The following is a 26,200-nucleotide window of genomic DNA, read 5'->3' as shown; positions in this document are numbered from 1 at the left end:
GATGCATCACCTCCCTGGGGTCTCGCCGCAGCGATCGCTGCGGTAGCCGCTGCAACAGCAGCCTCAGAAAGAGCGGCGTAACGCTCGTCAAATGTCTCAATCAGCACGGTCTTAATAGACCCGAACATCTCTGGTATCTCAGCTCTAATGACCGCAGCCACCTCCTCATGAATGATCTGTCGAATCTCCTCATCACTAGCTCCGGCACCCTCCGGCATATGACGTGTCCTCACCATGATCAACCTCTGAAATACAACATGCGATAAATTAGAATTCACTTGAACATTCTTACACTCGACAATCCACCCCTCCTTGATTCTTGGTATCCAAAGATTCTTATTTGGACTGTGTACTGCCCCGATGCTTTCAGTAGTACGGACCCAATACTACTGTCCACACCGTCTCAGTACACACCCCAAACCTTCCTCTTCGGATCCCAATTCCCAAGTACTCTATCATGCGTAGACCACTCTCTAATAGATCTCTCATAAGCCCCTTGCTGCTACCTACTCACTCTCAGCATCTCATAGCAGCTCACCCCTCCCTAGGCTAAGGCATCACAAATCAGGCCACTCTAGTCCTATTAGCAATACCTAGCCTACTCTAGCATGCAGATACATCATATCAATATTAATATCACGTAATATAAAGGTATTTTGGGAATTCACCGTTCGGGCGCTGACTGATCGTACACACGTTTCTTCCTGGAATTTGTTTCTTTTTCAAGAAAATCTTTTACTCTTATAAAAGTTAGGTTTTCTTTTGAAAATATCTTTCCAATTCCTCAGTTTGAGTTCAAATACTCCCGAAGGTGTACCCGAATCCCTCAAACCAAGGCTCTCATACCAAATTGTAACACTGTAAATTTCAAAACAAAATTTTTGATTTTCTTATAAAACAAAATTCGATTAATATTCATCAACAACCATATTAATTATCCAATATAGTTCAATACAAAATCCCAAGATCACAATGTAAAAACTCCGAGTGTGTGTGTACGGATCAAGCCGGCGCCTTCCCGCGGTCGTCACTAGTACCTGAAACAATAACATCAAACACTGTAAGCACAAGGCTTAGTGAGTTCCCCAAAATACCTCATATAACACATATTAGCCACTCGAGGCAATAACTATGTGGGTCCGTGCACCCAAACTCTGTGAACCCTCAGGTTCTAGCTCTGATAAGCATGCACTACATAAATCACATAGTAATAATGCAGTACAACACATAGCATACATAGCATACAAATACTCTATCGCATAACTCTGGTTACCTACTCAAGGTAATATAGTATAGTGAGAAGACTCACCTCGCGTATCTCAGTATCTCACGAATCCTGAAAATCCCTCGTGCTCGATCCTCCGAGCTCTAATCCTCCTATAACATTATATGTTTCTAATTACCACTTTATATCTCTAAGGTTGACTATCCATAAGAAGTCAACACAGGTCAACTCTGGTCAACGGTCAACGGTCAACTCTGACCGGACTCGGCGAGTACTATGGCGACTCGGCGAGTCTAGACGTTTTCACCAACCCTCTGAAATCCCCTTATTACACGTCGAGTATTCCCCCCCTTTACTCGACGAGTTTCACCTGAATGAATCGCGGGGCCACCCCGACTCAACTCGCCGAGTCTCAAGGACAACTCGCCGAGTCCAAGTTTGACTCAGTCCACTCGTCATCCCTCTCCAACTCACCCTGACTCACTGAGTCTACCTATGACTCGATTGGACCACTCGCTGAGCAGTCCCAAGGCAATCTTCAAGCTACTCGCCGAGTCGGATGAACAGACTCGGCGAGTCCATGCCATGCAACCACTCCAACTTGCTTCTAAGGTCAGATCTGCTTCCATAAACTATAGATCTGGCCTCCCTCGACTGATTCATCACGTATAGTTCCTATCTTGGTGCCCATAACACACCCCATAGCTCATAAATGGAGTTCTTGACCTAAGGAATGAGGATTCCAATCCAAAGCCTCCATTGATTCCCAAAAAGCTTGGGTAAAGGGACACTCTGGACCTCTAAGGGTCCAGATCTATGGTTCAAACCTCATAAGGGACCAAGAGGACACTAGATCTTGCCATAAAAGGGTTCAACAAACCCTAAATCTAGATAAACAACAACAAGGAAGAAGGTAACTCGGATTTATTACCACAAAAGTGATGCTCTGGACTCCAAACCCACAGAAGTGGCTCCTCTTGCTTTCCCTTGGCTAGCTCTTCTCCTTCCTTGCAACAATGGCACCTCCAAGGTCAATAATGGCCTCCTACTTAGCTCCAAATGCTCACACTCGATTAGGGTTTCACTCAAGGGGCTGGTGAGCACAAATGACGGCCATTAGGCCCTTTAAATAAGTCTCAAACCCGAGAAATTAGGGTTTCATTACACAGCGCTGACTCGCCGAGTCCATATCCTGGACTCGTCGAGTCCAGGCGCGATCCCGCGTCCAGATCCGCGTCCCTACTCGGCGAGTCTGAGCTCCAACTCGCCGAGTCTCCTCACAAATCAACAAAAAAAATACAATATACAAGATACCTGATAAAATCCGGCTGTTACACGAGAAGCCCTACGCTTCGAGCAACTCGTCACAGCCTGAAAACTCCACGAATAAAACCCAAAATTCAAAAAAGATCGATTAACCGCCTTCACCGATATTCTTGGGCTCTAAAGCACAACTCGAACCTTTCATCACTCAATCACATACCTTATTCATATCCAAGAAGGGTCTAAACCTTTCTCCTTCAAAGCCTCGAAACATTCTCATACACGGATTACGGCCCACGAGCCTTGAATCGCAAAACGATCTGAAACAGGATGTTACATACATGAGATTTAAGAACTAGGGTTTTCTTCACCCCTTCCAATTTAATCATTAAAACACCTTATAGCTTACAATAAAGAACATACCACCTTCAATTTTAGTAGAACTGCTGGTTTTTGATGTTGGGTTATGAGCATTCTAACACTCCTAAGTGTACATGCAACCCTAAATACCTTGGATCTATGTTTTCTCTATTATACATGCAAATATGAACATCCAAGGTATTATCCTAATCTAGCATACAAAACTATCAATATAACAAGATAGAATACATACCTCTTTGATGGTGCTTGTCTTCATGAAGCTTGAGTGCCTAGTGCCCCAAGTGTGACACCTCAAATGGTTCACAATCATCAAAACACTTAGAATAACTTAGAGAGAATTCTACACTTCATGAAATCGGCTAGCCCTCTTCAAGAATAATACTAGTCTCTCTAGTGGCCGATTTTCCTCAAGAATAAGATGCTTATATAGTTATACAATTAGGGTAAACTCTAATTGTCATGACTTTCCATTTCCTTGGATCCATGGGTTCAAATATACCATGGAGCATCCATGGAGCATCATATGGGTTTTGGCCCAACTAGATAATCCATGGAGCATTAGCCCACTATACAAGTATGGATGATTTACACAATCAACCCATATATTTAATTAGTCTTCTTTTGATCACTTAATTAATCCTAGATTAATTTTTGATCAATACTAATTAAATAATCTCGTTATTCTTATTATTAATATACTAGAACTTATAATATATTAATAACCATAAGTTTCTTATTTCTCTCATTATAGTCTATGCAAGTGCATGATAGTATGCAACCCAAATGGACCATGCCGGGTCGGGTCAAGTCTTACCAATTATAGTTATGGACTTAGACATTAATCCAACAGTCTCCCACTTGGATAAGTCTAAAACTATTATTGCGTATGACTTCAGGAACCAACTGGCAATCGTAGCTCTCAAAAGCTTCTGTCGAACTCTGACCTTGTAGATGAACTCTGATCTTGTCAATGACTTGTCCATTAGATAAGGGATCATATATTCCTCCATTCTAGATATCATATGGACTGAGACATGGATTATAATCATTCTCTCTGTCCATTAGTTGTTTCCCGATTTCCGATTTATGACAACTGACTAATTGAACAAATCAAATCAGTCCTGGCCCGGCCGAGCACTTCCATTTGTCATCATCAAATCATCGAGGGGCCCACAGATATCGCTTTTATCCCGAAGGTAAAAGGAATGGATAAAATTCGACTCATATGGCTTGTTCTACTACTTGTTGAATCATACACAAAGGCACGTTTTATAGCACCGAGTTACCAAATGCAGTTTCGTGCAATCAATGTACAACCAACTCATAGTAACAACTCATATCTCTAGGTTTGAAGAATATAAGATATTATCGTCTCATGATCACTCGTGATAAAATCCATGAAGTGATTCCAATGAGCGCGGGTTGAATCCAATACTCAGAACTTATGAGCACTCATGAGTGTTATAGCCCTTTGTCCAACACATTAGACCTCTACAAGCCAACCCATGACAGTCTTAATTCATATCTACTTCCAACATATGACCGACTGTGGATGGTTTGAATAACTTAGTCATTCCGGAAGAATAACCTAGTTTATTCGGGAAGTCAAAACATGCAAAGTGCAACACAATAATAATTGAATCCAATATGGTCTCAGAACTTATGAATATAAATAAAACACCTTTTATTTATCACCATATGATTACACATTATTCATTGTATATTGTTTCAGCTATCAACATTATTCTTAAATTTAAAACAATAGTTGTCCCATGCTCCAAGCATGTACACTATGTTTTTCTAAACACTAGTCATGCCATACACCAAGTATGCATACTATGTTTGTCTATGATCTTTACTTTGTGAACTAGATCAATTGAACATAACTTCAATGATTCTCTTTTCACACTCCCAAATCCTTACTGCAAATGCAAGAATTCCAAATTCATGTCATTTACTGAAATCTGTTAGATTCTAAACTTATATGCATTGATCCTCTTGTAATGACTATGCACAAAGTCAGAAAGACTTGGCAACAATCATTACAGAGTATTCCAAAGGAGATCAATTCCTTGGAAACATCCTTCTTGCATTAAGTTTCCTTAATCTTACACAGATTGAAATTTCTGACTTTGAAACATTTCCAGATTCATTTTGACTATCACTTCTGAACAAGAGTTGCCTGCTTACAGATTATGTCAATATGGTCCTTCTAGAATTATCACTACACTTCCAACTATCCTTGAGCAACCAATCTTTGGTAAACCTTAGATTGTCCTCGACAATTGTTTAATCCTTTTAGTCATATCCAGTTCTAAACCTTTTCCCTTCTTAATGCCCTAGGCATTTGGAAAATTTTAGAAAGGATGAATATAGCACATGTAATCGATCCTATATCCGAAGCATATGGGACACGATTCATGATGTCTCACATAAAGACTAAACCAGTCTTTTGCTATAACATTTCCATTTCTATTTGCCAAGTTCTCATAATTCAGATTATAAAAAGGGATGCCGTAATCATAATCGAATTTTAGAACGCAAATAATGGACCCATATACAGAATTTCCTTATGTTGAGCCATTCCAACATGAATTCATATATATCCTTGACTAAATGATTAAAACCTCACGATCTAAGCTTATAGATTTGAGATGAAGTATAATTTCCTCTCCCTTAATTATAGCAAAACAACTTTTTCCCAGTTGAAACCTTTTGTTTTCTATAATTAACATTGCTAACTTGCAATCTTTATCATAATTATCATGCTCCCACTAACATGATGATTATTAGCATAACACTTATGCTCCCACTAGCTTTGACATGTACTCAGAAATCAGTTGGACTTCTAGAAATCAATACTTTATTGACTTTCTTACCAAAGTTCATATTTTTTATACTGGATTGTTTTGATAGAACTTTATCAAAATCATACACCTTCCCTTAGATAGCACACTTCTGTGTCTAAACAATTATGAAGAGGGATGCCGTAATCATAATGGTTAGGCCTTTTTGCCACTTCTCACAAGTCCAGGTTAGTGTGCCGGTAAACCACACACGCTCCACTAACGATTTTGAGAATGCAAATATCACAATTGCTATCTAGCTAAAATCTACTTAGTGAAAGTGTTTCTTCACCATCATTTTCATGAATCAGAGAGAAACCTTATGACACTTAGATTTAATGGTGTATGAGTTCTTATCCATGTGAATTGTCAAAACCATAGTCACAAGACAAGGATAATGACAAATCCAAACCTTATGGATTGAACTCAATCTTAATTTCTTGCCACCTGGCAGCTCAAGGGCCTGCCATTGCTTCCAAGTTGTTGTGCAACCAATTGAGAATTCTAAGAACTCATATGCAAAGCCAACTTTGATTGAAATGGGCACAGAATATGTCAACACGATAGGTTATAAACCTCAAGTCGTGTGCTAGTGAAGAACTTTAGGTTTTATTCTTGATTAGTTCTTGAGACTTTCAAGACCTTTAAGACTCCCACTGTCCTATTGACCTATAAGACTCCCTTGTCAAACATCCAAGAGATAGTGTGGATTCTAACCAAGACAAACACTTCACACAATTGGCCTAAGTTGGTCTTTGTTTTATCCAAAACATCACAACTTACCAATTTCAAATGTACAAGAGTAGAAAACTTTTACTCTTACATTTGATAAGTGTTCTTAAACCTTCTTTAAGACATGTCACTCATATTACAATCTTGGAGTATGACTCTAAGACTTGTATTGGAACGAAGTATGACTCATCTTCTTGATTTAACCATTTCAACAATTTCAAGATCCCTTCTTCTTAGTCATAAGAATGCACTAAGACTTCCTTAGAGAACTAATTTTGATATGGTTTCTTAATCATTGAGATGATCACAAAGCTGATACTAAAGTACTCTCCCATCTTTTCAGATTTGAGAAACTTTTATCCTTCTACCTAATTTGATTCTTCTTATCCGCTCTGCTATGCATTGAAACCTTTTCCAATGTCTCAGAGTTACACTTAAGCTTGTAAGTATAATCATATTTACTGAGCTTTAGTAAACTATGACGAATAGCCTTACATCTTTTGTGGTGGACTTAATCAGTGCACATGACTATGTACTCGATCCCTTAGTCCATTACTTGACTCACACATCCATGTGAACAAGTAATTAGTCTTAATTTTTCCAATACTTGAAAGTTCTCATTCATCATGCTATACAACTTGCATGATTCCAAGTTCCGGTCCAATTGAGACTTGGTGATGAGAATCTTTCCTTATTTGGTAAATTTAGACATTACCACAAATGAAGGAATCAATTTCATATTTCCACTCTTGCTATTAATGGAATCATATAAGCAACAATTTTTCCTCAAATGCCATTGTAAAGATATCTTAAAATAAATAAAATCAAAAATTTTCTTTTATTTTTAAAACTATGCGGAAAAACTTATCCTTACAATTCCATATGAAAACTTGTTGTTATCTATTCCTAAGCAATACCTCATAACTCCTAAGAAGTAGCTCAAGAATCCGATCTTCAAACTACGCGATAGAAATCCATCTATGCGATCAGATTCAGCATATTCTTTCTTTAAGTTCCTTTACTTTTTCTTTGATTCTTAAAACATTACCATGTGACCCAGTCATATCATGTATCAGGAGTCTCAGAATAGAAACTTAACAGAGTTAGAGTAGTGGACTTTACCTGAAGTAGAGTCAAACTTATTGACTTTAACATCCTTAGGTAAATTTGGCAGCTTCGCAACTAATGACCCTTCCTTTGGCAATATAAACATATGGACCCTTTGATAATGGTACACAGGACTATTACAAACTTAACCTTTTCTCTTTACCATTTGGTCAACCTAGTTGACTATGGTCAATCCCTTTCCTTGGGAAGAGAATGTTTTTTCCGTATTTCCAGTGTCACCATTGTCAATGTCCATAAAGTTTCAGGAAGTTGATCTTAACAAATAGATAAGATCATTAAGGGTATTGTCATAGTCTGTTTCATAGGTGTTCCAAAAGAACTCACTATGTGACTTAGAGAGTAGTTGAACCACCAAATTTCTCAAGACTTTGACACCCAACTCTCCCGGCTTGTCAATATATGACTACATCTCCAAGATGTGACCACACCTAGACCTTCACTTGCCAATAGGGCTCGAGTGACCTTAAACTTTTTAAGAACTTGTGGGGTAGGGAGAATAATTGGAGGAGGTGAAAGAAGTATGATTTCCATGGGACATCATCTTCTTTTAGGAAAGCTTGTTTCAAGAGATTTGGGAAGATCATAAATGTCTAAACAAGACATGTTTTGGGAGATATTCAAGATAGTTGATCTTAAAGTCCTTAATATGACACCCAATATGAAATATTAAGGCTAGGACCCAACAGACTATTTTATAACTTAGAAGAGGTATGCCGTAATCCAAGCTATAAAACAATTTGAAGGTAGGTGAATGACGATTCACCAATTTCCACCAACATAAACGAAATGTATTATTGGGTTTTAATTGGTTTTTGAAACTCCTAGATCTTTTGAGATTCATTGAACTGTTCAATGGCATGTTTCAATCTCGAGTGTGCCCTTCAGGTTTTGTGACTGGGATGCCGAGGATCACAAAACAAGGTGTGAAGTAACCATGCAAATTACTTGGTACCCTTAATAAATTACCCCTCAATCGATGTGCCGGTTAACCACACACGCTCCATCGATACTATGATAAATATTAAGTCACCCTTTACCTACCTTGTTAAGTCCAAGTTAGTGTGCCGGTTAACCACACACGCTCCACTAACGACTTAGACAAAGTGTAAAGTGTAATTTCATGGATTAGCACCTTATTCACATTTTCCTAAGTAACTAAGATTGGGAATTATTAAGATTTTAGTTACTTAGTATTTATCATTAATACTTTTAATGAAGGGAGAATTATAGTCCTGTCAAACCCGTTCGGCTAACGACCCTCCACCGGTCAAGCAAGCGGTGGGTGAGAGTGGACACCCATTAAGCTGCCATTTTATAGGCAACAACCTTATACCCACCTTATAGATCAGCTTCGTGAATGAGGCGTACTAGCGGTAAGACTGACTTTACTCTTATACATATATATTATTATTAACTTATAATATTATAAAGTATAAGGATTGAATTTTAACTCTTAAAATTCTAAGGGCTAACTTGGAATTAAAGTATTCATAAGAGAAAACTTTACAAATTCCAAAACTTGAGGGTAAGTTTTGAAACTATTCAAAACTAATTAATTCCATAACTTATGTGTTTAAAGTAGTTTTAATCCAAAAACTCTTCAAGTTCCATAACTTATGGAAGACTTTAAACTAATAAAAGAATTAACTTTTCTTTATTTTTATAAATTATGGAATTAATTAAGGTTACATTTTTTTATTTTATTTATTTATTTAATAAAGAGACTCTTGGTCCTCCATAACTTGAGGACAAATTATGGAGTCATAACTCCAATTAATTAGAACTAGACTCTTCATTTTTTGTAACCTTTGCTAATTTTATGAGTTTTATGAGTCTTTAATGTGACTCTTCATGTAACTTGAGGACAAGTTACACAAACACATTTTATACTCAACTCTTAGATTAAAATGGATTGAAAACAACTATTTCAATTAACTTTTCTATTAATCTAAGCAACTCATAAGAACAAGATAATTCAAATCAAACTTTTTCATGTAATTAGTCTTTAAACTAATACAAAACATTAATCTATTGACAATTATCTTTGAAAATGGATTAGCATGAACATTACCACATTAAAAAAACAAGTTTATAAGTTCAAAAACAACTTAGGGTAATGTTCCTAGTCCATTTCTAGCCAAAAACCTCGAAAATATGTTGTATGGGGTCTAACTCATCGAGTGCATGAACATAACTCGGCGAGTTGGATGCATTTTGCCTTGGACTCGTCGAGTCCCTTCATGGACTCGGCGAGTCTGCTGGGTAGACAGCAACAAAACTCGATTTTTCAGCTTCTATTGCCAGTATAACAAGAAAACAAGCCTAGGCTTTGATACCACTGTTGGGTTATGAGCATTCTAACACTCCTAAGTGTACATGCAACCCTAAATACCTTGGATCTATGTTTTCTCTATTATACATGCAAATAGGAACATCCAAGGTATTATCCTAATCTAGCATACAAAACTATCAATATAACAAGATAGAATACATACCTCTTTGATGGTGCTTGTCTTCATGAAGCTTGAGTGCCTAGTGCCCTAAGTGTGACACCTCAAATGGTTCACAATCATCAAAACACTTAGAATAACTTAGAGAGAATTCTACACTTCATGAAATCGGCTAGCCCTCTTCAAGAATAATATTAGTCTCTTTAGTGGCCGATTTTCCTCAAGAATAAGATGCTTATATAGTTATACAATTAGGGTAAACTCTAATTGTCATGACTTTCCATTTCCTTGGATCCATGGGTTCAAATATACCATGGAGCATCCATGGAGCATCATATGGGTTTTGGCCCAACTAGATAATCCATGGAGCATTAGCCCACTATACAAGTATGGATGATTTACACAATCAACCCATATATTTAATTAGTCTTCTTTTGATCACTTAATTAATCCTAGATTAATTCTTGATCAATACTAATTAAATAATCTCATTATTCTTATTATTAATATACTAGAACTTATAATATATTAATAACCATAAGTGTCTTATTTCTCTCATTATAGTCTATCCAAGTGCATGATAGTATGCAACCCAAATGGACCATGCCGGGTCGGGTCAAGTCTTACCAATTATAATTATGGACTTAGACATTAATCCAACAGTTGATTCTCTTGAGAAGCCTTGGATAAGTCTTCAATTTCATTGTCTAGAGCTCTTTAAATCGCCCTTAGTTTCGTGTATGATGAAATAAGAGGATATATATCATTTTAACACAAGATATACGAGCTTTTTTGGAGTTCGACCATGTTACACGTTCATGCTTAAATTACACTATCATGTTTTTTCCCAAAAGTTCCATAAATAACAATATGTTTCATTAAATTTGAGGTTTGGGGAGTTAGAGAAAAAAGCGTGGTCGTGGAATGGCTATACAACCGTTTTCCCTCATTTTTTTATTCAAACAATGTACTTTACCCTAAACATGTTACTCTGTTTCAAAGGTCTATAACTTTTTCATACGAACGTGAATTTCAATGAATTTTATACTTACGGACTAGTAATAAAGTCAACTAAATACTTGTTTCAACTATTTATTTAAACTTTAAGGGTTATATATATATATATATATATATATATATATATATATATATATATATATATATATATATATATAGTAAGTTACACGAATGGTCCCTATGGTTTGGGGTAATTTGCGCGTTTGGTCCCTAACTTATTTTTTTAACTCGGAAGGTCCCTACTGTTTGTTTTTGTTACGCGCTTGGTCCCTAATGTTTGTTTTTGTTACACGTTTGGTCCCTGTCTTACCCAAAACGACTATTATTTAAATAGAAAAAAAAATGATGGGGCAGGTAAGATAAGGTGAAAGGGGTGGGGTTGGGGGTGCGTTTATTTATATAGATTAAAAAATCAAGGGTAAATAGTCTTTTTATGTATGACAGGGACCAAACGCGTAACAAAAACAAACAATACAGACCTTTCGAATTAAAAATATAAATTAAGGACCAAATGCGTAAATTACCCTAAACCATAGGGACCATTCGTGTAATTTACTCTATATATATATATTTCATTTAGTGTTCAAGATTCAATACATGAAATTGACAAGATATTAAAATCTATTTGTCGTGTTTTTCCTATTCAACATGATTGTTATGTGTTATAAGATTAATTTTGCAATAAATAAACTTTTTAGTTTATTTCATTTTATCTGTTTATCTATTTTGATTTTATTTTGTTTTAAGTGGACCGTTTCCTTTTTAGTAAAAGTAATACACAACATAATATCATGTCCTGTTTTATTATATAAATTATAATATTAAATAAAAACACGATACGACCCCTATTTATTATCTAAAGCATTTTAAATTTTGAGTTAAAATGATCAAGTCGTGTCTTCTCCATATTTACAATTTAAAACTCATAAAAAGAAAAAGTGTTCAACTAAAATTCATGAATATTGAAAGATTCAAAACACAAACCAAAACAAGCCACCTAATCTAAGACCGGTGAGCGGAATGGTCCCACCCACGAACCACGGCAAACGTATCACAATCTTGACTTCACTCTTCGTCATGGGTCAACTTCCCCATACACCTCTCTTTTCAACTTTCCGATCACCTTCCACCTCTCTCTCTCTCTCTCTCTCTCTCTCTCTCTCTCTCTCTCATATATATATATATATATATATATATATATATATATATATATATATATATATATATATATATATATATATATATAAACCAATTAACCAATTTAAAACGATCAATGACAAAATTAACGGTTGTATACTTTTATAACGAACATTTATGCTCCAGATTATAGAAAACTCACTCATCTTTTTAGTTTAATTTTTATAGATCATGTTTTTTATTGAAATATATATATATATATATATATATATATATATATATATATATATATATATATATATATATATATATATATATATATATATTTTGTTGTTCACAATTTTATGTCCACTTTTATAAAGAACAATATTGATATATAAAAAATTAATTTTTTTTCGAAAAAAATCCATTTTATTTTTATTTTGTTTTTTTTAAGTTACGATCTAATTTTTATCCAAAAAGATATTAAATATATTAAAATTCATATTTTTTTATTTTCTTTAAATATAGATTTATATTGATATTTAAAAGAAAAAAAAATTGAAATTTCAGTTTAGATTCAAATTGTGAATCTGCTCATATTCTCAGTGTAAATAATAGTAAGTCAGATTTATATTGTAAATTCTAAAAATGAAATTATATATAGTTCAGATTCACAATGTGAATAAATCAATTTATTGTTTTTACAATACTAATTTACGAGTAATTAAAACGTTAAAATATTATAAAACTATATGAAAATATATATCGATTCATATGTAAATATCACTTAATTTGTGAATGGTCAAAAATTTGAAATAGTAAGTCAGATTGACATTATGAATGTTAAAATTGAAATAGTAAGTGATCGAGATTTTTTTTAATCGATGTAGATGTTTATTGTTAGAAAACAAAAATTTAGATTTTTGATATAATTAGTTTTTTTTTTGGATAAAAATAAGCTTAAATGTAAAAAAATAATAATAATAACAAGAAAATGAAGTAGGTTTTTTCGAGGAAAAATGTTTGTTTTTTATATATCAACATGGATCTTTACGAGAACGAAAAATCATAAATAACGGTATATTATGTTTTTTCGATAAAAAACATGGCTTAAAAAAATTAAACGTAAAAAATATGTTTTTTTTTTTTTTTTTTTTTTTTTTGTAAAGTGGTGAGTTTTGTGATATAATCTAATGTATGTGCGTTCAATATACAAGTGTATATTTATTTTCTTAACCGTTGATCTTTATGATTTTAACGTTCATTATTGGTTCGTTGGTTCCTTTATATATATATATATATATATATATATATATATATATATATATATATATATATATATATATATATATATATATATATATATATATATATATATATTGTTATTACATATAAATTAATAACAAGTAGACCTAAAGTTTATTTACATATAAATAAAGATTGTGAATGTGATACGTACTTTATCTGATTGTGAATATAAGGTAAATGTGAATAAGAAGTATGACAGATTTAAATAAAAAAAAAAGTCCTATTTATTTTATAAAATATATTAATTTGAAGGTCTATTTATTAGGAACCAATATTATGTGAATTTTATATATTCAACTTCTTTTGATAACTTAATTGTGAATGATTAATATTTGGGATTTATTCTAGCATTTTTGTGTTTGTTTACGCTTATCTGAACATTTCCATATATTATGGAAGATGTTAATTTAAAAGCTGTGTTTTTTGCCTTGAGTTCTAAATATTTAAAATTGATGTACTTATCATGAATTTACTCATAAATATTTTGAAGGGGTAAAAGCTAATAATAATAATAATAATAATAATAATAATAATAATAATAATAATAATAATCTGCCGTTCAAAATAATAATAATAATAATAATAATAATAATAATAATAATAATAATAATAATAATATTTAATATGCATTCCGTAAATATCGTGTATAATAACATACCATATACACTAACATACCATAATTCAACTATTAAATTACAAAAAGAATAATAATTTATTTTCATGCATCCCGAAAACATTGTATCTATACTAAAAGCATACCATAATCAAAATATTTTATATTGTTATCCAGAAAATTCAACGTTTTAATGTATTTTCTAGAAGTAATTTCTTTTGGATTTATTTATTAATAAATGCAAACGAGTTTGTATATGCTTATAACACGGAGAAGGCGCTCTTTCTCCGCTACTTCTTAAACTTTCCTATATATACAAACACCTATTTGGCTATTCCTATAAATCACATTCCACAAACCTAGCTAATACATTCAGAGAGAGAAACTCACGAGGTGCTTAGAGAGAGAAACTCAGGAGTGTTTTAGAGAGAGAAACGGGGCGACCTGAGATTCTTAGTTTGAAGAACACATAAATGGCTGGATCAATGAAGTCGAGTATGGTGATCTTGATGGTGATGATGGTCGCTTCCATGCAGATGCAAAGCTCCATTGCTCAGACAAGACATGTCGTCGGAGACGCCTTGGGCTGGAACATTCCTCCAAACGGCGCCGCCGCTTACACAACCTGGGCTTCCCAACAGAACTTCACCGTCGGCGACTCTCTTGGTACGTAATTCAAACCGCCGTCCACCGCCGCTTCCACGGCCACATGCACTTTACTTTTAGAAACTGTGTTTTATTAGTTTTATTCGTTGATTAAAAATTGGAATATATTATTTAATATGATTATGAATAAATGGGAAAACATGTCACATGCAAACAAACCTACTCCGTCAATTACTTTGAAAGCAATAAAGAACAATAATGCGATTACTTTTATTTTATTTTATGTGATATATTTAATTGACTTTAGTGGTAGGAATTTGACTAATTATAGCTATTTATATTTTATATATTTTATCTGGTTAATTAACTTTTTTTTTTCGGTTGCAGTTTTTAACTTCACCACCGGTGCGCACAACGTGGCGGAAGTATCACAAGCGGCTTATGGCCCATGCACCACCGCCAACCCGATTTCCATCGCCACCAACGGCCCTGCTACCGTCACCTTGACAGCTCCAGGCACCCACTACTACGTTTGCACCGTCGGATCACATTGCCAGATTGGTCAGAAGTTGACCGTCAACGTAGCTGCTGCAGCCGCCGCACCTACCACCCCACCACCAGCACCTACACCCACCACTCCTCCTCCAGCAGCCACCCCCACCCCCACCCCTACCCCTACCCCCACACCAACACCGTCACCGTCACCGTCACCGGTTTCTCCACCAACCACCAGCCCAACCCCAGCCCCCGGCCCTTCCACCACCACACCACCTACCTCTTCTCCCGCACCTTCTCCGGTTGGGGCCAGCCCACCATCACCTTTTGCATCCAGCCCATCTCCTACAGACACCACCACCCCATCTCCTGCCGGTGACTCCACTCCTCCTCCACCAGCACCTAGCAACGCTGTATCTTTGATGGCTGCGGTGCCGGTCACTTTCTTGGCTGTTGCTTTAGCTTTCTTTTACTAGATTAATCATATTTTTTTTTTATTATTATCTTGATCATTAGTTCGAGCGATTACACGGCTGTGTGATTAATTTCTGGGTTTATTTTTTCTCACTTTTGTAAGGATTGAATTAAATTATGTTATTTTTCATATTCGTATCAATAAGTTTCAGTTCTTTTATTAACTTGTGGATTTATTCTATTCTTTTTTAAAGGTTATAAAGGCATAATAAGTTATTATCAAAAAGAAATAGTATTGATTCCAAAGTGGTCATATTCACCTGGTATCATAACCTTTTATATATGAAAAGTTATTGGGTTTATTTAATTATCATTTATTTGAGGTAATCTGGAATTACCCTTTGAACAATTCCACATATGCAGATTTATGGGTTTCCTTTTTATCTTAGGCATCTTGCACCATGTATAACAATTATAAAGTAAGCCTTCCAAAGTACATACATTATGGCTCAATTTTCGACTTTGTATATTATTTTCAAAAGATTAAATCTAGTAAATGCCAAAACACATGCATGAAAGCCTCCTCAATATGTCAAATTTAGTGCGTGAATATTATTTAAAGATTACGATTTTTCTTAAGATTATGGAAATACATTTTGTATTAACATTGTAAAATAGAATCTTACATAGTTTTTTAAATTACGTTGTCATAATCTTTTCTGCTTAGTATTTGATTATAATTTAATTTGGATTTAGAAATTGAAACTAAGTTTATATTTCTTAACCTATAGTATAATGCCCGTGAATTCGAGCTAGATGTTGAAACAATTATTCATTTTATTGAATAATATAAAATCCTTGAATAGATTAATTGTTCTTCATATGAACTATATACATGTTATGCGAACAAATATTAAAATTATATAATTTATAGAAAACTATATTATAAATTTATCGTTAAAGCGATAAAAATAATATTTTAACAGATGATTATTTAGAATAAATAAACTTAATGAAAGTCTTAGTAGTTGTAATTACGAAGCTCTAAGTATAAAGAACGCTGAAATTTGATTTCGTATGAAATGATTATGATTTTTCAAAGTTTTTGCGTTCGGTATGATATAGTGTGTGTGTGTGTGTGTCATAAAAAGTGAAGTAGAGATCGGTTGCTCCTTAGATAAAACAATCTAAATGAACGTTGATGTCCTCGTAAATACGAATTTGTCTATATAAAGAATGTTGAGAATGGAGTTCATATGAAGAAGTTATGAATTTCGCAAGGTATTTTACAGTTTATTCCTCATAAACTGTAAATTAAAAAATAGAACGCGAAGTAGCCGACGAAGTATATCATCCAAATTTCCAAACCAAATTTTACATTTTTAAATTCATATAAAAACATTATTCATAAAAACCATCTAAAAAATTCATAAATGTCAAATACAAATCATCATCAAAACATCAAAGTGTCCCAAAATATCTAGAATCATAAACAGGAGGCGAACGTGTACAATCAAGTCATCATCTTTCCGCAATCCTTAAAAGCACCCGAAACATATTTAATCAACAACTGTAAGCACAAAGTTTAGTGAGTTCCCCAAAATACCACATATAACACAACACAAAATAAATAGTTATGGGTTATCAGCAACCCTGGAGATCACCTGAAGTCTTAGTGGTCAAACAACACGCTTTGTAGGTTATCAACAACCTTGGAGACTATCCAAAGTCTCAACACACACAGTAACACATATAAAAGTAATAGCACATAGACCCAACTAGTCAAAACATATATTCTGCCACACATGTAAGAATAGTGAGGAGACTCACCTGGTACATATGACTGATAGAACTCACACTCGAACTGCCGGAACTAGACTCCGCTTAATAATCACACCAATTAACCCAAATTAATAATAAAGATAATCACACAGTAACACCAATTAATTCCTACTCATCCCAAGACAACACTAATCCACATTTAAGGCCAAAGACCATTTTCCCATTCAAAATTCCTCACAAATCCACGTAAGGCACAAATGGGTCACAAAGTTAACGAAAGTCAAAGTGCGGATGTACGCGGAACATAACCATCTATACATTGGGCGTAGAGTGCAAAGGCAAGAAGGATCAGGCTCACAACTTCCTATGTAGTACGTAGCAAGGAGTAAGCTCTACGTATGTGGCTGATCATTAAGACACTTTATTCCACACCCCATATCTGACTCTAAAAGGTATCTTAATCCATAAAGTCTCTGAATTGCCTTTGCATGGCTAAAGAGAGCTTAATCCCAAAAATCTAACATTCCACTTCACCAAAAACTCCATAAATCATGCATGGAAGAAAGGAAAGGACTAAGCTAACATTTTTATGACTCTAAGACCCTAAAACGTCTGAAAGGACAACTTATATGCTTTGGAGTATTCCACACTCACAACGATCAAGGTTTTGGGACAAAATAAACTTAAATCAAAGTCTAAACAAGATCTAACAAAACAAGCTCCAAGGTATGACTTTATACCTTCAAAAGATGAACAAATAGATGTAGATTCTAGATCCAAAAGCTTGAATGCAACACCACCTATTGAATGATCTTCCTTCACTGCCAAGCATACTCAAAAATCACTCTCGAGGTTCAAATATCACTCATAAGAGCTAGGGTTTCAATTTTAGGGTTTAGAGGATACGAAGGATGATCATGAGAAGATCCAAGGGGATTAAGATGCTTAAATAGGGGACACATCCCTAAAAATTTAGGCTTTAAGGTATGCATGAGTACGCCCAGCGTACCCACATGTACGTCCAGTGTACTCCTTCTCTGCTACGACTTCCAAGTTGACTTATGCCCAACGTACCAACCTGGTACGCCCAGCGTAAGGGACTTATTTACAAGAATTTAAAATATAAAGGAATGAAATGAAAATACTTGACATCGGGTGTTACAATTCTCCCACACTAGAATCAAACTTCATCCTCAAAGCCAACCTATGCGAAGAGATCAAGATGATGCTCTCACATCTCAGCCTCAGGCTCCCATGTCCACAAAGAGCCTGTTCGATGTTTCTACTTAATTTTAACCAAGTTCACTACCTTATTCTTCAAGGTCATCACCTTCCTATCCAGAATCGTCATCGACCTCTTGATGTAATTCAGGCGACCATCGACCTGAATGTCCTCCAAGGAAACACAACCGACTCATCGACTACATACTTCCTCAACTTGGATACATGGAAGGTTTCGTGAATCTGACTCAACACCTCAGGTGGCTCTAATCGATATGTCACCTTGACTACTCGGGCTATCACTCTAAAAGGACCAATAAACCTGGAGCCCAGCTTGCCCAACTTCCTGAATCGGATAACACCTTTCTAAGGTGATGCCTTTAGAAGCACCAAATCTCTAACCTGAAACTCCAACTCAGAGTGTCTCTGATCCACGTAACTCTTTTGACGGCTCTAGGCTATCAACAACCTCTTCCTGACCTGCTGAATAAGCTATGTCGTCTTGAGCACTATTTCAGTGCTCCTTATGACCCTTTGTCCAAAGTCTCCCTAACAGATAGGAGTCCAACACTTCCTCCCATACAAAAGCTCAAAGGGGGGCATTTTAATGCTAGCATGATGGCTATTGTTGTAAGAAAACTCAACCAAAGGAAGGTAGGAGTCCCAACTCCCACCAAAATCAATGATGCAGGCCCGTAACATATCCTCAAACATTTGAATAGTCCGTTCACTCTGCCCGTTTGTCTGTGGATGATAGGTGGTACTAAAATGCAATTGGGTGCCCAACTCTTCATGAAAACTCTTCCAAAATATGGAAGTAAAACGAACATCCTGATATGAAAAATAGAAGTCGACACTCCTTGATGAACCACTACTTCTTGCACATAAATCTCAGCCAACTTCTCGATGGAAGAGCTCTTACTTATGGCTAATAAGTGACCATTATTCATCAAACGATCAACTATGACCCATATAGCATCAAAGCCCTTCGCAATCTTTGACAATTTTGTAATGAAATCCCTCGTGATATGCCCCCACTTCTATAGTGGGACCTCCAAGGGCTGCAACATGTCATGAGGGTTCTGGTGTTTGGCCTTGATTTTCCGACAGGTCAAGCACCGCTCCATGAACCAGGCCACGTCCCTCTTAATATACGTCCACTAATAGTTATGTTTTAGGTTAAGATACATCTTTAAATCCCCTAGATGCATGAAGAATCTTGACTTGTGGGACTTATCCATTAACACCGGTCGACCCCACCAGTATACGGTTCCCAAACCCATCCATGAAGAGTCAATAACCCCCTGTTGTCGATATCAAAGGCTGAAACCTGGCTGGCCACCCGCTCATTCTTCCAATTCTCCTCCTTGATCTTTGACTACGCATCCTGGATCATCTCCAATACTAGAATTATCACAATCATCCTCAAACATACATCCTGAATCGGGGCACTGACTGCCTTCCGGCTCAAGGCGTTGGGCACCATATTCCCTTTGCATGGGTGATACATAGTCTTGCAATCATAATCTTTTACTACATCAATCCACCTCATCTGCCTCATGTTCAGATTAGGTTGATCCATAAGATATTATAGGCTCTTTCGGTCCATGTAGATGGTACACTGAACCCCATAAAGATAATGGCGCCAAATCTTGAGGGCGAAAACGACCGCCCCTAACTCAAGATCATGGGTGGGATACTTCGCCTCATAAGGCTTCAACTACCTCGAAGCATACACAATCACATACCCTCTCTACATCAGCACAACACCTCATCCTGAAATGGATGCATCACAATAGACCATAAAATCTTTAAAACCCTCAGGTAGGGCAAGTATTGGCACCTCACAAAGTCTCCGCCGAAGAGTCTCAAATGATGCCTACTGCCTAGGCCCCCATCTAAACACAACATCCTTCCTCATAAACTTAGTGAGAGGGAAGACAATCTTAGAGAAGTCTGAATGAATCTCCGATAATATCCCGCCAAACCGATAAAACTTTGAATATTAGATGGAGAATTTGGAATCTCCCATCGTATAACTGCCTATATCTTCGTTGGGTCAACCAAGATACTTTTATGATTAACGAGGTGCCCCAGAAACTGAACCTCACGCAACCATAACTCTCACTTGGAGAATTTGGCATACAACCTATCCGTCCGTAAAACCCCAAGAATCTCATGCAAATGCTCATCGTGCTACTCTCTGGTCTTCGAATAGACCAAAATAACATCGATTAAGACAATCATTGACCGATCCAACATGGGCCTACACACTCGGTTCATGAGATCTATGAATGGCATCAGTGCATTGGTGAGCCCAAAAGGCATCATCACGAACTAGTAATGCCCACACTGAGTTCGAAAGGACATCTTCTGAATATCCTCCTCTCATACCTAGATCTGATGGTAACCAAATCTCAGATCAATCTTGGAGAACTAAGATGCCCCTTGCAATTGATTGAAAAGATCATTAATCCTCGTAAACAGATAACGGTTCTTCAACGTCAGTTTGTTCAATTCCCGATAGTCAATGTACATCCAGTGTGAACCATTCTTTTTCTTGACAAAAAGGATCGGTGCTCCACATGGCGCCTCGTTCGAATAAACTACTTTCCTAACAATCCCTAAATCTGAGAGGAAAACTCATGCCTCTCAGGTGACGTAAGGAGATATGGTGCCTTGGCAATCGGTGTCGCACCAAGGATCGGGTCGATCTGAAAATCCACCTGCCTCTTAGGAGGCACATATGGCAACTCTTCCGGAAAAACATCAGGGAAATCACATGCAATAGGAACATCAGAAATAGAAATCGATCTCTTCTCGTCAACCTGAGTATCCACCACATATGCCAAATAACCCATGCACCCATGCTGTAAACACTACCTCACTCTAGTGGCGGAACAAAAAGTCGATCCTGACCTTGTATCCTCGCCGTAAATGGTAAGCAATCCCCCACTAAGATCTCGAATTGTCACTAATTGTCGCTCACATTCAATCAGATCCCCAAACCGGCTCAACCAATCCATACCCACAATAATACAAACATCTACTATCGTAATAGGGATAAAGTTTATCACGTACCCAACACCAAAAATTTCCAATGCACATCCCCGATAGATGTTTGAAACGGAGACCACATGCTCATCAGTTATAGAAATCCTCAATGGCCTACTCAGGGCCTCACGTGCAATGCTAAAATCTCAACAAAAGGATGATGCCACAAAATATCGACTCACACCCGAGTCAAACATCCCAAGAGCATGTACAAAATTCACAAGGAAAGTACCTAACGGGAGAAAGATCATAAGCAAAGATAAAACAAATCAATAAAAAATAATTAACGAACACATACCTGGTGGGTTTTAGGCATAACAAAACAAGCTTAAAACTCTTAAGTATGCATGCAACCTAAAACAAGATCTATGTTTTCACTATTGAACCTATAACTATGAAAAAAACCCTTAGAAACCCTAGGTAATTTTCAAAAATTACTAAAGAGAAGGATTAGGGTTACATACCTTATAGTTCTTATAGCAAACAACTGGAAATCCTCTTGTTGATATTTTGGAAGCAAGCGCAACAAGCTTCGTGCCTCTACTGGTTCACATCCAACACAAGAAAAAAGGAGATTATGGAGAGAGGATGGAGGAGGATAAAATTTTAGCCTAGATCTCTAAGAGTATGAGTGGCCAAAATTGCTCGGTGTAGGGTCTTTTATATAGTGGTACAAGGATGCCCTAGATAACCCTAATCTAAATATAATAATAATATTTCAAATTGATAATTATCCAGCTCCATAATTATCCACATGGGATAATCTAGAAACCCAAGATTATCCACTGGAAACCGTCCACCCTCTTGGTAGAAGGTTGTGGAGCCTTTTTCTTAACTATTGAACAATTGCACTTTAGATCCTGCACTTTTAGTTAATTCCATTAATCGTGAAATTAATTTTAATTTCTTATTAATTATTAATTAAATATTACTATTTCTAGTTAATATATTATTCTCATAATATATTAATAAATATTTATTTCAATTTATTAATCAAATAATAAATCAACCACTCTCTCCAAAAATCATCGTTTCCAATTGCTAGGTTTAACGACAACCTAAAAGGACTGTGCTACTATCAATTCAAGTTTATACCAATTATAGTTATGAGCTTGGACACCTAATCTAACAATATCAGCCACGACGCCTGGTTACAATTAAACATCCTTTGTTGTTAGCTGAAATGCTCTCCATCGAGCCCTCGGAGCCTCGACTTTCCTCTACCGACCATTAGTAATATGCAAAATAGTAGGAGTAGGGGTCTGAACTATCCTCGATGCAAGCTAAGGACACTCAGACCTTATGTGACCTGTCTAGTTGCAATTGAAGCAAACCCGAAAATCGATTGGGTAAATCATTCTCCATATTCCCCTCCTTGCCACACAAATAGCAAATAGTCCTTGACCGACAGGGTCCTTCGTGACCCTTTCCGCACTTGCTACAAGTGAGGCCCTTCTGGCCTCCAGCTCTTGAGTTTTCGGGTTTTAACCACTTAGTTGCCGTCTGCGACTACACTGGACTCCTATCTCTCCCATGAATCTCCCTCTCCCCTCTCGCCTAAGCCTCCAGCTCAATCTCCCCCCTCATGGCATTGGTCTGCAGCTCAATTAATGTCCGATGTGAAGTGTTTGCAATGAACTCACAAATATCCATCCTTAAGATACTCAGATATTAACTCACACATGTGTGCTCCAAAGACACATGCTCAGGGAAAAACAGGGCCCTATCATGGAACATGTTGGTGATCTTAGTCACCATCTCTGTCTTCTGCTTGAAAGAAAGCAACTCCTAGGACAACTTCTCTCTTTCCCTCTCTCTCTCTCTCTCTCAACCACTAGCACAAACTCATCTCTAAACATCTCTGTAAATCTCGCCCAAGTCATCGCATAACGCTCCGCATGAGAATAGTCAATCGTCACAAACTTCCACTAGAGATGCACAAAGCTCAGATCCGATCCAGATCCAAATCCGATCCAGTTCCGTGACTTCAAGGCGAATCCGAATTAAGGCTAAATCCGAACCGGATTTGACTCCCCCGAATCCGAGTCAGTTTAATCCGATCTGAAATCTGATCCGATTTTGCTATTTTTTTAAAAAATATTTTTTGGACCTCATATATAACACAAAATGCAACATAGGTTCATTAAAATAGTTAAAACATACATCAAACGTCGAATTAGAAAGAGTTTCCAAACTAATAATAATAATAATAATAATAATAATGCATTATAATATTTAGTCAAATAGAAATAGTTTTTGTGGTTTCCACTTCGTGTCGCCTTCACTTAAATAATCTTCAACCGCCACGCAAATAACTTGGGGTCTCATCAATACCATATTCTTCATCTTCATCTTCGTCTTCATCTTCATCGTCTTCGTCTTCTGGAGGTATGATAAGCCTTGTACATATTCTTAATCCATGATCTTCGGTTCAACATTTTGTGGTAGTGGGCCTTCTAGTGATGCCAAGTGTTGTATACTTTCCATCGAATCCAAGTAATCCTTCAAGCAAACACAAACCTCTACCGCAACCGGGGTAAGATTCGTCTTCAACTTTGATAAAACTCTACCACTAAAAGAAAAAGCGGATTTCGGAGCTACCGTGGAAGCTTGGACAGTTAGTAAATCGCGGGCCATGATGGAGAGAATAGGAAATCGTGCTTCCTTTTCTCTCCACCAAGCCAAAAGATCCAAAATTTTAAATTGTGGTGCACTCATGAATTTTAAAAAGTTTGAACCCATATAAATTCCAAGTTCGCTACTAGGCGTTAATGTGCGCGCTCTTTTGTTTTGTTCCTCCAAACGGTAGTTATAGAGGTCGATATGAAAATATGTTCGACCCCCACCACTACCCGATGCACACTAGTAGAGTCGGTTACACTTGCAAAAGTGTTTGACATATTGCCATATTTTGTAGCATAAATATCAAACAAATTAGTAAAAGTATTATTAAAAGTGTTTATTTGGTTACGGATGTAGTTTGAGTTATCTTTGTGCAAATTTAAAGACATAGAAATTTTGGTAATCAAAGCCTCTACACCCGTAACATTGATACATGGATTTAATGTCACGACGCAAGTAAAAAGTGGTGACATTTCTTTGAAATATTTGACTAGTTTTTGTCTCATTGGTCTCTTAACCAAAATAAATATTTCACCTCTTTGTTCAAAACGCTCCAATTGTGCGGACATCAACCATAATTCATTTAGTAACAACGGACTTGTACGGTAATACACGCCCGATAAAAAAGTGGTTGATTGTTTAAAAACTTTTAACATTTCCACAAACTCTTCCATCAAATCCCAATCATAATCCGAAACCGGGTTTTTTCCCTTTGAAATTTTGTCGTAAAATAATTGCAAAGCGATTCTTTGATGTGTCAAACTTTCAAACATCATGCATGTTGAACTCCATCTAGTCTCAACATCCCAATGAGGACTATATGCAGTTACGTTAATGGAAATGGCAAACTTTCAATATTTCCGTTGTAGCTTTATTTTTTCCAAAAACTGTAGTTAACACAATTTTGAATTTTTCAATCGTCAAATCTATCATTTTTAAACGATCTTGTACTGCAAGATTAATAATTTGACAAACACATCTAGTATGAAAAAACGAGCCATCCAAAATAGGTTTATATTTTGCAATTAATCTTTTTGCCGTGGCGGTATCGTTACTTGCATTGTTAAACGAAATAGAGAAGATTTTGTTGCGTAAATTATAAGTCTCTATAACGCTTACTAAATGTGCAAATAATTGTGCCCCCGTGTGAGGATGCGGAAAAAGTTCCAAAATAATAACTCATTTTTTGATTACCCAAGTAGAGAGATCTATCCAATATGTCGTGATGGCAAGATAGCTTTTGGGACAACTTCCGGTAGAAGACCAAACATCACAAGTTAAAGAAACACCAGTTTTTATATTTAAAAATCCCAATTGCATATATTTTTTGGCTATATCCCAATAATTTAAAGCATCACGTCTAAGAGAAGTGCAACTTACTTGCCGGCATTGTGGTTGCATTTTTTCCTGCAAAATCCATGTTAATTGTGGGTTGTCAAAGTGGTTGAAAGGCAAGCCCTCTTGAATCACGAACTCGCAAAAGCTTTTACGAATGTCATCATTGATGTAAATAAAGATCGACCCATCAGGAGAAATATATGGTTGATCCGGATCGCTTTGACCTTTTACAGTCGGACAAGTTTTTGTTGTATGACTCCCCAACGTGCTATTGCCGTCTTTTCCCAAAAACATCTCGCATTCTTGCATCTCGTTTTTTCCTTCCCATTCGACAACAAACACAAATCATAATGTTTTCACACTTCTTTACTCCGAGTGGTTGGTATGATTTTAACCACCGTTGCATCCGAATCTTGACCCGCGGTTGAATTTCTCAAGCTCATTTTTTGGAGTATTATGAAAATAAGTAGTAAAATTTTTGTGTAAAATTGAAATGTAGCAAATGAAAGGTATTTATATGTGTTTAGAAGGGCTAAAAACTCAAGAAAAGTCAAAGTAGCCGTTTTTTAGGGGTTCCAACGGCTAG

At 36.1% G+C, this 26,200-nt stretch overlaps 1 protein-coding gene across 1 annotated transcript; it reads left to right on the top strand.

Annotated features, from left to right (window-relative positions):
- The first annotated feature begins 14,408 nt into the window (after positions 1 to 14,408).
- On the top strand, positions 14,409 to 15,821 carry LOC144998222 (uncharacterized). The gene is made up of 2 exons (XM_078958034.1): positions 14,409 to 14,748; positions 15,076 to 15,821. Exons 1-2 carry the CDS (start codon positions 14,556 to 14,558, stop codon positions 15,657 to 15,659), a joined length of 777 nt encoding a protein of 258 aa, XP_078814160.1. The 5' UTR covers positions 14,409 to 14,555; the 3' UTR covers positions 15,660 to 15,821.
- Positions 15,822 to 26,200: the final 10,379 nt, after the last annotated feature.

This window comes from Lactuca saligna, chromosome 5 (assembly GCF_052625555.1).
Source record: "Lactuca saligna cultivar CGN05327 chromosome 5, ASM5262555v1, whole genome shotgun sequence".
NCBI classification, from domain to species: Eukaryota; Viridiplantae; Streptophyta; class Magnoliopsida; order Asterales; family Asteraceae; genus Lactuca; species Lactuca saligna.
This window is presented reverse-complemented; position numbering and strand designations above follow the sequence as displayed.